Source organism: Cervus canadensis, chromosome 21 (assembly GCF_019320065.1).
Source record: "Cervus canadensis isolate Bull #8, Minnesota chromosome 21, ASM1932006v1, whole genome shotgun sequence".
NCBI classification, from domain to species: domain Eukaryota; kingdom Metazoa; phylum Chordata; class Mammalia; order Artiodactyla; family Cervidae; genus Cervus; species Cervus canadensis.
In genome coordinates this window covers 4,138,314-4,151,575 of record NC_057406.1, presented here as the reverse complement: position 1 = coordinate 4,151,575, position 13,262 = coordinate 4,138,314, and the positions used below count along the sequence as shown (strand labels likewise).

The window sequence follows — 13,262 nt, the reverse complement described above, 5'->3', positions numbered from 1 at the left end:
GTCCAAATTTCACATCTGTACGTGACTACTGGAAAAACCACAGCTTTGACTATATGGACCTTTGCTAGTAAAGTGATGTCTCTGCTTTCTAATACATTGTCTAGGTTTGTCATACCTTTCTTTCCAAGGAGTAAGCATCTTTTAATTTCAAGGCTGCAGTCACCATCCACAGTGATTTGGAGCCCAAGAAAATAAAATCTGTCACAGTTTCCACTTTTCCCCTTCTATTTGCCATGAAGTGGTAGGACAGGATGCTATGATCTTAGCTTTCTGAATGTTGAGTTTTAAGCCAGCTTTTTCATTCTCCTCTTTCACCTTTGTCAAGAAGCTCTTTAGTTCCTCTTTGCTTTCTGCCTATCATTATACAAGTATGCATAAAATGCTTACTGACTATGTGAAGGAAGACACTATTTTTATGTTATTTTTATCAGTTTCTTTATACTTTTTATTTTACTTATTTGGCTGTGCTCAGTCTTCACTGAGGCACGTGGGCTTCTCTCTTAAATTTGGTGCATGGGCTTAGTTGCCTCACGGCATGTGGGATCTTAGTTCCTCAACCAGGGATCAAACCTGCATCCCCTGCATTGGAAGGCGGAGTCAACCACTGGATCACCAGGGAAGTCCCTACACTGTCTATATCTTAGACTATGAAAGAGCACCTAAATGGTACTAAGCAGTCTAAAAGTCTAAATTAAAGAAAATTTAATTAATTCCTCATATCTGATGTAAAACCATTTATATACTGAAAAACAAATATAAAAAGGGAATAAAATTTCATGAAAAATAATTCTAAATCATTTATTGCACAAACCGAGGTACCTGAACTTCCCCATGTCTCCTCTTTTCAAATGCCCATCTATCTTCATCAGACCTCTGTTCCCACTGCAGCTTTTCCAACTGTTGGGTCATTATAGCCACTTTCTTTCTTACTTGTTCCTTAAGTTCTTTATACTGAACCAGCTGTATAAAGAGCATTTAACCATTGATAATTAATTTAAAGAAGTGTGAGAGGAAATTCTCTCTATATTCTTTACTAGCAGATAATTAAACTTATAAAAATGTTTTATATAAATTATACTATAATTAGCCATCTTCTCCAGCTAAGACAGCATGAACACAAAATGAACATCTTATTTAAAACTGTTTAGATAGATCAACAAGGTATTCAAAACCAACTCTATAAGGTCTCTGTAAGAAATTCTGTAAGAGAAAGCACATTAAAACTCATTAATGGTCCAGAGTAAGAGGAGTTCAAAGAAAATTACGTATTTTTCTATTTATACAGTCACAATTATTTTAGCATATATATTGTGAAATAAAGTTATCATAAAATTAATGAAAAAGATACATAATAGAAATTTAGTTGAAAGAATGTTTGAAAACTCTGAATTACAAATTTCTGGATATCTATTGTCGACTTCTATCTTGTATACTAAGTTGGATATTCATTAATCACTTAACATTTTAAACAATCTTAACCAATTTCCCTCCTGTCAATTAAGTGATCATGTCTCTTCAAGGCCATATATAATCTGACTTTTAACTTTTTAAAATATTCATGAGGAAAAAATAATTACCTTAAAAACATATGAATATAATTCATTTTATTACAAAATGATACCATGTAATCTTGCTGAAGTATTTTCTATGACTTTAGTTAACTCACAAATGTTATGATGTCATCTACTTTTATAAAGAAAAAACAGCCTAGTGTAAAGATTAAATTTAGATTCTCCATATAGGCTGAAAAATCAAAATCCCTATAGTTTAAATTTTGCAGACAATCTCTTAAAATAATCAGAAAGAGAAGTCATCCTTTAAATTCTAATCAAAAGGAAAAGCTGAAACAATAAAAACAAATGATTTCCCATATGCCAACTTTTTCACCTGACCAGCTTCTAGTTCAATGTCTCGCCCTTTATGTAACATTTCTTCCTCAATCTGCTTTTCAAAACTTCTCCATGCACCATCTAAATCAACCAGCTCTGTCTCTAAGGCTTTTATGTCATCCTCCTGTTTAGAACATTGTTTTTCACTGTCCTTTATTGATTTTTTAGCCACATCTAATTTCTTGAGGTGGTGAGAAGTATTTTCTTTAGCTTTAATGTATTGAGGCCTCTTCTGATTTAACAGTGCTTCAAGAGATCTAAAAAGAAAAATAAAGTTTGCTTTAAAGGAAAATTTTATATAAAGGCAAGAAGCTCTTCTGATCAAATTATACAGTTAAAAAGAAATGCTAAATATTGACTTTCAGAGACTGTAAGCACATCAGTGGTTGCCAGGTAAGAGGGAAAATCAAATAGGTGAAGCATTGGGGAATTTTTAAAGAGTGATAAACCACTCTGTATGATACTGCAGTGATGGTCATATGACATCATGCATTTGTCAAAACCTACAGAAATTTATAGCTCCAAGGGTGAACTTTAACACACAAATTTTATAAAAATCACTTAAAGGCGAGCGATCCCAGATAAAATATACAAAGTGACAAAATAATCTAACTGTAGTACAAATGTATGAAACAACCTTACTGAAGAGCGTAAGGGGAAACGTGTTAACCTAAGTAATGCTGGAAATGAGCAGAGTCCATAAAATTAAAAGCAAAAATAATTATACACAAGCCTTGCACTCTAGTTGATAAATTTGCTTCCCACAGGACATGGTTTAATAATTCTGGTACTGCCATACATGATTACTGGAATTGAACAATTAAGCAAATGGATATAATGTGGGACTTTCCTCATAGTCCACTGGTTAAGACTCCATGCTCCCACTGCAGGAGGCACGGGTTCAATTCCTGGTCAGGGAAGTAAGATTCCACATGCTGTGTGGTGCAGCCAAAAAGCCCCCAAAAAACCATCAATAATGATGGCAGGCTGATACTATATTAGATAGATGATTTAATAATATAACACATATATTAAAAAATTTATGGTAGAGTCACTTTATTTATTTACTGGCCACACCATGTGGCTTGTGGGATTTTAGTTCCCCAACCAGAGCTTGAACCCCGGCCCTCAGCAACATGAACACAGAGTCCTAACCACTGGACCACCAGGGAATTCCCTGTATATGATACGCTGATGTTCCTGATGTACTATGATAATAATGGCATTTTACCTATGTGGTCTTCTTCCCCCAAACCCATAAACTTGTCTAATTATGAGAAAACTAAAAGAGAAATACTAATTGAGATACAGTCTACAAAAAGCTTGACCAATGCTTCTTAAAACTGTAAAGGATACCAATAACAAGGTTTAAGTCTGAAACTGTCACAACCAAGAGGACCTTAAGAAGACATGATAACTAAATATAATATGGTATACTGGATCAGAAAAAGAACATTAAAACATAAAAAAATGAATTAAGTATGGAATTTAGTTAGTAATAATGAATAAATATGGATTAATTAATTCTGACAAGTGTAGCATACTAATAATGTAAGATGTTATTTGTTGTTCAGTAGCTAAGTTGTGTCTGACTCTTTGCAACCCCATGGACTGCGGCACGCCAGGCTTCCCTGTCCTTCACTATCTCCAGGAGTTTGCTCAAACTCATTTCCACTGAAGTGGTGATGCCATCCAACCATCTCATCCTCTGTAGCCCCCTCCTCCTCCTTTTCTAAGTGAGAGAAATTGAGTGTGGGGAATATGGGAACTCTCTACACTACCTTTATAATTTTTTTGTATATCCAAAAGTATTCCAAAGTAAAAAGTTTATTTAAAAAATCAACTTTCAAAGCATCACTTAATATTCCTATCAATCTAAATAAAATCCAGCTGTTAATAATGATTTTGAAAACTCACTTTAATTCTTTTTCTGTTTGTTGTAGTTGTCTGCTCAACATTCCATGTTCCTTTTTCTTGGCTTTAACTATGTTTTCATGATGAGAAAGAGACTCTTTTGTGACACTCAAATTCTTATTCACACGCTCTAACTCAGTATATAAAAAATTAATTTTTTTCTCATTGTGATACAGTCTGAAAAGCTGCAGTTGTATCTTGTTAATTTTCAGTTCTTCAAGGAGATTCTGGTAACGGTCTGCCTACAACAGTGAAATTCAACAACAGTTAAGAGGGAGTATATCTTACACTGACCTATCATAAACTCAACTAAAATACTAACAAATGATCTCTAATGAATTTTCATTTATATCATTAACAAATTATATTCTTGCCCAAAGTACCATTATTGGGAGAAGGCTTCTGCATAAACTTCTACAATAAACCAGTGAAGGATTTTATATTCATGCACACAGTGGTATGGTGGTAAGAACCGTATGTTAGTCACTCAGTTGTGTCCGACTCTTTACGACCCCATGGACTGTAGCCCACCAGGCTCCTCTGTCCATGGGATTCTCCAGGCAAGAATACTGGAGTGGGTTGCCATTTTCTTCTCCAAAAGAACTATTTGGGGCACCCACTAACGGAGTCCTATCCCACTTCTGTCTTGACCTCAGAAGTTTGGCAAGCAAGTCTGACATCAGCTTCCCCACTTGTAAACTAAAGGAAGTAATATCACTTTTAAAGTTCTAGCGATTTTAAATTCAAAGATTCCAGGTAAAATTTCTTCTATAGAATGCAATTTTTTCTATGAATAGAACTAATAGGACTGTTAAAGTTCTAAATTACATGTGAGATGGGAGAATTTCCTGAGTATTTGTACCATTAGTAAAGAAAAAAGGAATGTTCTACCTTAAGAAGAAAACTCTTAATCAATGAAATATTCCAAGTAACAGGTAAACAGCCATCTGCTAGGATGTTAAAAATAATCATGAAGTTGGACTATTCTAACTATCCTTATAATGTTTAAAAGTTCTGCAATTCTATTCTGCTATAAGCTCTTTTAGTATATTACAAATACTATACCAAGAACACACACACACTTATAAAAATCTGAAGCAACAGAGAAAAATCACTAACAAGGAACACGTCCACCTTTCATTTATTTTTTCAAATATTTATTAACTGGCTATTGTGTGCCAGGCCCTCTTCTATGTGCTGTGAAATATGGTAGGGAACAAGGTAGAAAGAGTCTCTGCTCTTCATAGATTACAACCAAGTTATCCTAGTGGGGCAGGGAGGGAAGCTGAGTCAGAGAATAAATAAGCAATAAATAATACACAAGATAATTTCATACAGCAAAATATGCTACAAAAGAAACAAAATAGAGTAATGCAATAGTACCAGCGAAGGGATGCTAATTTAGATTGGGAGAGTGGACAGCAAATGTCTGGCTGAGAAAATGGCTTCTTTATGAAAACTTGAATGAGAGTATTAGTCATGTAAAAATCAGGCACACAATTATCTAGGCAGAGGAAACAGCAAAAGCTCTAGAACACAAGAGAACGTGGTATTTTCAATAAATGATAAAGGTCAATGTGGTTGAAGAGTAAAGGAAGTTAAAGTTTCAGAGGTGAACAAGAGGCAGATCAGTAGGCTGGGAAGGGAGACTAGATTCTCAGTGCAGTGGAAAGCACTGCTCCAAAAGAGATTTTATGTAAAACAATGGCAAAATCTGCTTTGCATTTGATAAAGAATACTCTAAAGGCAAACAATAATCAACAGTTTACAAGGCACTACACCAGGCGCTGTGAAGGGCACCAAGAAATACCACAGAATAGCATTTACAAAGTGTGACCATGGCCTCCTAGAGTTCCCGAACACCCTTTCATGGAGCCCCTGAAATCAAAACTATTTTCATAATAATACTCAGATTTCATTTGTCTTTTTACTGTGTTGACATTTGCACCAATGGTGTAAAAGCCAAAGGAGGGTAAAGTTCCTAGGTCTCACCACAGGTTCAACACAGAAACAGATATGAGAATTCACTGTTTTCTATTAAGCCAGATATTCATGAAATTATAAAAAGGTAAAACAATACTACCCTTCTAATTATTTGGTTTTAGAAAACTCAGTTTATTTTTCATAAAAATATGCTATTTATACTAACATGCAATGAGTTTATTATTGCTATTTTTAACAACAATAAATCATCAAAATATAATTTTTAAATGTCTCAGTTTTAATTTCAAATACAATAAATATTGATAGATAACTCTTTGGGGTCCTCAATAATTTTTAAAATATAAAAGGATAAGATCCAAAAATCTGAGGGCCTCTGCCATGTGAGATATAAATCCCTCAAGTTTAATTTTAGTTAGGAAAATCAGACATCTTTGCAGCTCAAGTTGTCCTGCCTATTTTGGAGAAAGAAACCCAAACAGTGGAAAATAAACCAAAAAGTTTATCTTTGATGAATAATGGGCTTTACTTACGTTATTAAAGGAATTTTTTTAGTAACCCCAAACCAGTACTTAAAATTCTAACACAGGTTTTGCATGCAACACTTAATTGGTTACATCATGACATCTTACCTCTTCTTTCTCTAATTTTGCATGTTTGCGCTCTGCAGCTACATTTTTTTTCTTATTAAAATTAAATTGTGCATCTTCTTCGGCTTTCTGTAACTTTCTTTTCTTTTCCTCATATTCTCCTATAAGCTCTCTTGAACTGCTGATTTCCTCAAAAAACTGGGTTCTTTCTTTGGGTTTTTTCATTGAAATTGACTCCACAGTTCCCTTTCAAAAATAGTTAAGCACATCAACATATAAAATATGGTAATACATTTTCAAAATCATGAATAAAATAAAATACTATCACCACTTACCTGAAAAACCAGACAGTTCCGTGCTTTGACTATTATGCCTATCTTTTCCAGCTCTGTGATATAAGCAGAACGACTAACAGGATTATCATTAAAACGATATTCTGAGCATCCTCCTAAAATAAAAGAACAAATGCTGTTATGGGAAGTATAAATACCAGCTATATATCAAAAACTATTGAAATGGCCAGTTATGGCAGTAATATACATGTTAATAAATGCATTTAATCAATCAACAAATGCTGAGTGTCTACTAGAAGCCAAGGAGTATTCTATAGCAGTGAACATAACAGACAAAAGTCTCATCTCAAGCTTATATCCTAGTAATGGAGGCAGACAAAAATGAGATAGGTAAGTAAAATAAATATCACGTGGGAAAGTGTTTAGTGCTAAGGAGTAAAATGGAGGTAGGAAAGGGGTATGGAAGTTTCTGTGTAGGAGAAACAGGCATTACTATTTTAACTAGGATTGTTTAATGGTCTAAGTGTGTCTCCACTGAATTCATGTGATGAAATCCTAACCCCAAAAGTGATGGTGTTAGAGGGTAAGGCCTTTGGGAGGTGATTAGGTCATGATAGTGGAGCCCTCATGAATAGTATTAGGGTGCTTATAAAATAAAAAGATCCTACAAGGCTCCCAAGTCTCATCCACATGTGAGTATACAATGATAAGTCTGCAACCAGAAGAGAGCTTTCATCCAACCATGCTGGCACCCTCATCTTGGACTTTTAAAAAACAAAACCAAGAGGCATCTATTTACAGAAGCCCAGTAAAATCCTAGTATAAATAGAAATATATATATATATATAACTCTGAATCTTATTTACTCAGGAAATACAAAGATTTGCGAATAAATCATAATATAAAAAATCAAATATTTCATGCAATTTGCTTTTTCGTGCTAGGATAAACTTTCTATACAAACCAAAAATATGCATTTATAGTTACTTCATCACTAGGAAAACCAGATAAAGATACATAAAGAATCTCAGGAAGGACTTTTATGATATCACCACCTTTGAGGTAAACTCCCTCTTTCATTTTAACCAATAACCAGGGAGAAAGACCGCTATCTGACAGTAGGGGAATTTAAATAAATATGTCTGCTTAAATAAAAGTCCAGTGGAGAATCAAATAGGTTCTATTATTTGCTTCTGATATCTGCTATCCCAAGGGAAAAAAAAAAAATACCTCGGATAGTCCTTGCAAATGTCTTCTCTTCTCCACTTTCTTCCAAATATACAACTTTTACACTTGCAGAAGAAGAAACAGGTTTTCCAATGTGTGCTCCATGAATAAGTTCTTGAATATTTTTCACTCTTAAATTAGCTATTTTTTCTCCCATTACAAAACTAAGTGCATCCATTACATTAGATTTCCCTGGGGAAGGAAAGACAGGAAAAAAAGTTATTTATTTTCAATGATAAAAAGTCTTGCCCAGCGCCAAAGAAACCAGACTACTAAGGAAAGTGAAATACAACCGATGCGCTAGTGCTAAGTCACTTTCAGTCGTGTCCAACTCTCTGAGACCCCATGGATGGTAGCCCACCAGGCTCCTCTGTCCATGGGATTCTCCAGACAAGAATAATGGAGTGGGTTACCGTTTCTTTCTCCAGAGGATCTTCCTGACCCAGGGATGGAACCCGCATCTCTTATGTCTCCTGCACTGGCAGGCGGGTTTTTTACCACCAGTGCCACCTTGGAAGCCTGATACAGCCGATATACATGTCTAAGTAGTAGTTTTTCCTGCATTCAAAAATGCATGTGACTGAAAAATTTTATGTAGATAACTGGTTTCTATGTAGCTATGGTAGAGTATTAAGTGATATAAATGTAAGGATCTATACCAGATCTAAGCCTCAGCTCTCTCCCACCATCAAGTATTATACCATGGCAAATCATTTAACTTCTCCAAATTTCGGTTATCTCCACCTTAGAAATTTTAAGTGTCACATTTTTTTAAAAGGGTATCTTCAGGATTTTCCCAAGGGCTAGACTAGGGTTGCTAGAATATTTATGGTGGGTTTGTGTTGAACAGCGTAGATCAGTTACATAGCATGTCCAAGGCTGTTATCCTCTGAAAATCTTGCTTACAAGATTAGCAGGTATTGTGGGATTAGGATTTGGATTCTGTGAGGATTCCCACCACTTTCTTTTTTCTGGCCATACCCCATGGCTTGTGGGATCTTGGTTCCTCACCAGGAAATGAACCCATGCCCCGTGCGGTGGAAGCAGCATGGAGTCTTAACCCTTGGACCGCCAGGGAAGTCCCTCCACCACTTTCTGTTAAGAATGCATCACTGTGCCTAAACTGTTTGTATAAACAATATGATCTAGGCTGAACACTTGCTTTCTTTCTTGGAGTCTGGAATTTGGGGGAATGGAGGTGCTTATGTGACCATTCCCTAATATAAACCCTCAGAGTTGAGTCTTTAACGAGTCTTTGGTTAACAACATCTCATGTGTGTTGTCACAACTTGTTGCTGGAAGAATTAAGCCTGTCCTATGAGATTTCACTGGAGGAGGTTTCATGGAACCTTGCAACTGGTTTCCTAGGGTTCCTCATGTGCCTTTTCCCTTTGCTGAGGTTTCTTCGTTTCCTTTCACTGTTATGAGTAACAGTCCTGGGTACAACTATATGCTGAGTCCTATGAGTCCTCTCAATGAATCACCAAAACTGGGGGTAGTCTTGGTGACTCCCAACTCAAATGGCAAACTGTTCTACAACCAGGAGCACATAGTACAAAACAATTTCCAAGGTGCAGTGTCATTTCAACTACAACTATCTCTGTTTAATGTTTTTTCTTTTTCACATTCATTCCCTCATATCCACAAGCAATTTAAATTTCTCATGCCAAAAGCAGAAAAAGTAACATAGAAGAATATTGCAAATCACTGGAAATATGGCTTAGTTTGGAAGTTCATGGTCTTTTAAAAAAGAACTAGAAGTGGTTAAAAATGCTGCAAATATAATTAGCTAAGTTTCAGTTAACCAACAGGTATGAAACATGACTTTTTTGGGGGTTAATCGATAATGTGCAGATTGAAAACTATTGTATGATGGTTACATATATAGAAGGTGAAAGTCGCTCAGTCGTGTCTGACTCTTTGCAACTAGTCCATGGCATTCTCCAGGCCAGAATACTGGAGTGGGTAGCCTTTCCCTTCTCCAGGGGATCTTCCCAACCCAAGGATCAAACCCAGGTCTCCTGCACTGCAGGCAGATTCTTTACCAGATGAGCCACAAGGGAAGTCCAAGAATACTGGAGTGGGTAGCCTATCCCTTCTCCAGGGGATTTTCCCAACCCAAGAATCAAACCAGGGTTTCCTGTATTGCAGGTGGATTCTTTACCACCTGAGCATATGTAGGTTACATATATAGAATGTTAATTGAAGTTATTAAGTCTGATGGTAACAGAATTAAACAGAAATTCATTTTAGCAATCCTTATTTAAAATCTGCCTAAAATAAATACCTCCCCATCCAAATTAATTCATTACGTTAATCCTTTTGTGTGCTAGGTCATAATGATACAGTAAAAGAACAAGAGAGATGACAACCCTGTCTAACAAATGTTATAATATACTAAAAAGTCAAACAATAAACAAAAAATAATTATATATTATAGTAAGTATCGGTGAGGAAACAAACTGAGGGATGAAACAGAGGGTAGCTGGGAGACGTAACTTCTGATAGGATCAAGAAACATTTATTAAGTAGGGACTTCCCTGGTGGGTCATTTAGTAAAGAATCTGCCTCCAATGCAGGAGACCATGTATTACCAACCACCTACTGACAAAAATGGATGAATGAATGAACCAACCAAGTTAAGTTTTGTAATGGTCAGAGCAGGAACCTCTGCTATAAATAACTCAAAATCAACATCAGGAAAATAATTCTGGAAGAGTAATATTTTAGACTATCATCACTTGATGAAGATGAACCAAATATTCAAAGATCTAAAAATTACAGTATCACTCTCCCATCTCAAAACCTCAATTTTTGCCACTCATCTGCCCTCTTACCAAGAGCTGCTAAGTCCCTTCTGATTTCAACTCTGCATATCTCTTCCATTCTTCTCCTTCCTTACCATTCTTCTAGTTTTTCAAGCCCTCCTTACTTTCAGAAGACTCTTAGCTGGACTCAAATTCACTCTCTTGCCTCTTCAAATTCATTCACTCATTCTACAAAATTTATGGAACACCTATTAATCAGGCATTCTCCTAATTACCGAGGCTAAAAAGAAACAGTATGTGGGATTTTCCCTTAAGGTGCTTACAGCGGGGAATATTATCAATTTTTATTGAACTTCATTTCATAAATTAAAAAGCAGATGCTCACACAATCATATTTTGGGGTTAGGTGTCTAATTCCAAAATCTATACTCTTCCCATTAAAAGCAGGAAATTATAACTTACTACAGTAAGTTCTAAGCTAAAATTAATACACAAAAAACTATGAAGCACTTAAGAGCAGCACTAACTACTGGAGACTCTGAATAGGCTTTGCAGGAGAAACTTATGGGCTAAATTTTAAAGAGGAAGTAGAAGTCTGGGGAAGTGATGCTGAAGGTAAACATAACCGTTACAGGAAAAGAGAATAGCTTGATCACAGGTACAACCGGGAAAGCAAGGTACCATTCTAGTAAAAATCGACTTCCCAGATGGCACTAGTGGTAAAGAACCTGCCTGCCAATGCGGAGACATAACAAACTCTGGTTTGATCCATGGGTTGGGAAGGTCCCCCATGGCTATCCACTCCAGTATTCTTACCTGGAGAATCCCATGGACAGAGGAGCCTGGAAGGTTACAGTCCATAGGATTGCAAAGCGTCAGACAAACTGAAGCAACTTAGCACATTATAGTAGGAAAAGGGTAAATAATGATACAGAGAGTCCCTTGGACTGCAAGATCAAACCAGTCCATCCTAAAGGAAATCAGTCCTGAATATTCATTGGAAGGACTGATGCTGAAACTGAAGCTCCAATACTTTGGCCACCTGATGCGAAGAACTGACTCATCTGAAAAGACCCTGATGCTAGGAAAGACTGAAGGCAGGAGGAGAAGGGGACGACAGAGGATGAGATGGTTGGATGGCATCAAGGACTCGATGGGCATGAGTTTGAGCAAGCTCCAGGAGTTGGTGATAGACAGGGAAGCCTGGCGTGCTGCAATTCATGGGGTCGCAAAGAGTTGGACACAACTGAGCAACTGAACAGAACTGAACTGAATATACAGAGATGGAGCAAAGCTTGCAAGGTTGGGAATGACAAGAGAGAAACAAAACTTGATGCTGAAGATTATAGGAAGCTACAAAGGATTCCAGGAATAGCAGTGACTTTTTCAGATATGTTTTAGAAAGATTTCTAAGACAACCCACCAGAAAAATGGGCAAAGAACATAAAAGGGCAACTCAAGAGAATCAGTTCAGTTCAGTTCAACTCAAGAGAATGAGAAATACAAAAGACTCTTAACCACATGAAAAGACACTTGAGTTCAGTTCAAGTGTACTGAGTGGAGTTCAAGACTTTGCACACTCATTTCAAGTATCACACCATTGGAGATGCAAAACAGAATTGAGCAACCCTTCACATAACCATCAGTTAAAAGATGAAAATCACCTGGTGGTGGGCTCAGTAACTTCCTGAGTGGAGTCAGGATAACAATGCAGGAGTGATTACAATAATCATTTTTCAATGTTTTCTGATAACAGAGTAAAATGAAAATGAAGAAATACATTACAGAGAAGAGGCAAGGAAATCAAATATGTGAATACATCTAAGCTCAGGTATTCTTTCACGTGGGCTTCCTGGTGGCTCAGACGGTAAAGTATCTGCCTGGAATGCGGGAGACCTGGGTTCAATCTCTGGGTCGGGAAGATCCCCTGGAGGAGGGCATAGCAACCCACTCCAGTTTCTTACCTGGAGAATCCCCAGGGACAGAGGAGCCTAGTGGGCTACAGTCCAGGGGGTCACAAAGAGGCGGACTGAGTAAGTACTCTTTCACATATACTAAATGCAAAAGAAAACCTTCAACAACAGCTGTTTCTAAAATGCAACAGAAATTTCACAACACTTCCACAATAATTATATTCCAGATTTGGTGTGCCCAGAAAGCACACACTTAAGTGTCCTATTTGTGTCTGTCATATAAATTAACTTACTGAGGCAACAGGTATCTTTCAACTCAAACAAGGTTCCTGAGCTAAGAAAGGAAATCTGGACTGAGAAAGGCAAACTGGAGTCTCCAGATTTGGGAAAAATCTCAAGGTCACTATTGTTTTAGGGCTTACTCCCACCTGCTTTGGGTCATTATCCCACTCTTTCCAAACATGTAGTCAAGCAGAACCTGGCCAGGCCCCAATTCCAGTCCAGACTCTGCCACTTACTGGGCTGTCTTGGAAAGTCATCTGGACCCTCTGAACCTCAGTTTCCTCCACTGTAAAATGGAAATTATATGTATTTGTGAAGATTAAACAAAAAGAAAGGTGCCAGGAGTTTGGGGAAAGTTCAATTATCACAGTCATTTCCATAATAATCCTGCGAAGTTTCCTTGGATTCAAATGGTTGTTCGAGCCCCTTGGAACCAATGACTTCC

At 36.8% G+C, this 13,262-nt stretch overlaps 1 protein-coding gene across 1 annotated transcript in view; it reads right to left on the bottom strand.

Moving 5' to 3' along the window:
• The window catches only part of SMC1B (structural maintenance of chromosomes 1B), a 73,055-nt gene that overhangs the window by 59,040 nt on the left and 753 nt on the right, over window positions 1–13,262 (bottom strand). Inside the window, exons 2-7 of the mRNA XM_043440724.1 lie at window positions 7,858–8,046; window positions 6,670–6,782; window positions 6,377–6,580; window positions 3,807–4,045; window positions 1,888–2,146; window positions 820–960 (exon numbers count right to left, since the gene is read on the bottom strand). Coding sequence (XP_043296659.1) covers window positions 820–960; window positions 1,888–2,146; window positions 3,807–4,045; window positions 6,377–6,580; window positions 6,670–6,782; window positions 7,858–8,046 — 1,145 coding nt within the window. The remainder of the gene's footprint in view (window positions 1–819; window positions 961–1,887; window positions 2,147–3,806; window positions 4,046–6,376; window positions 6,581–6,669; window positions 6,783–7,857; window positions 8,047–13,262) is intronic.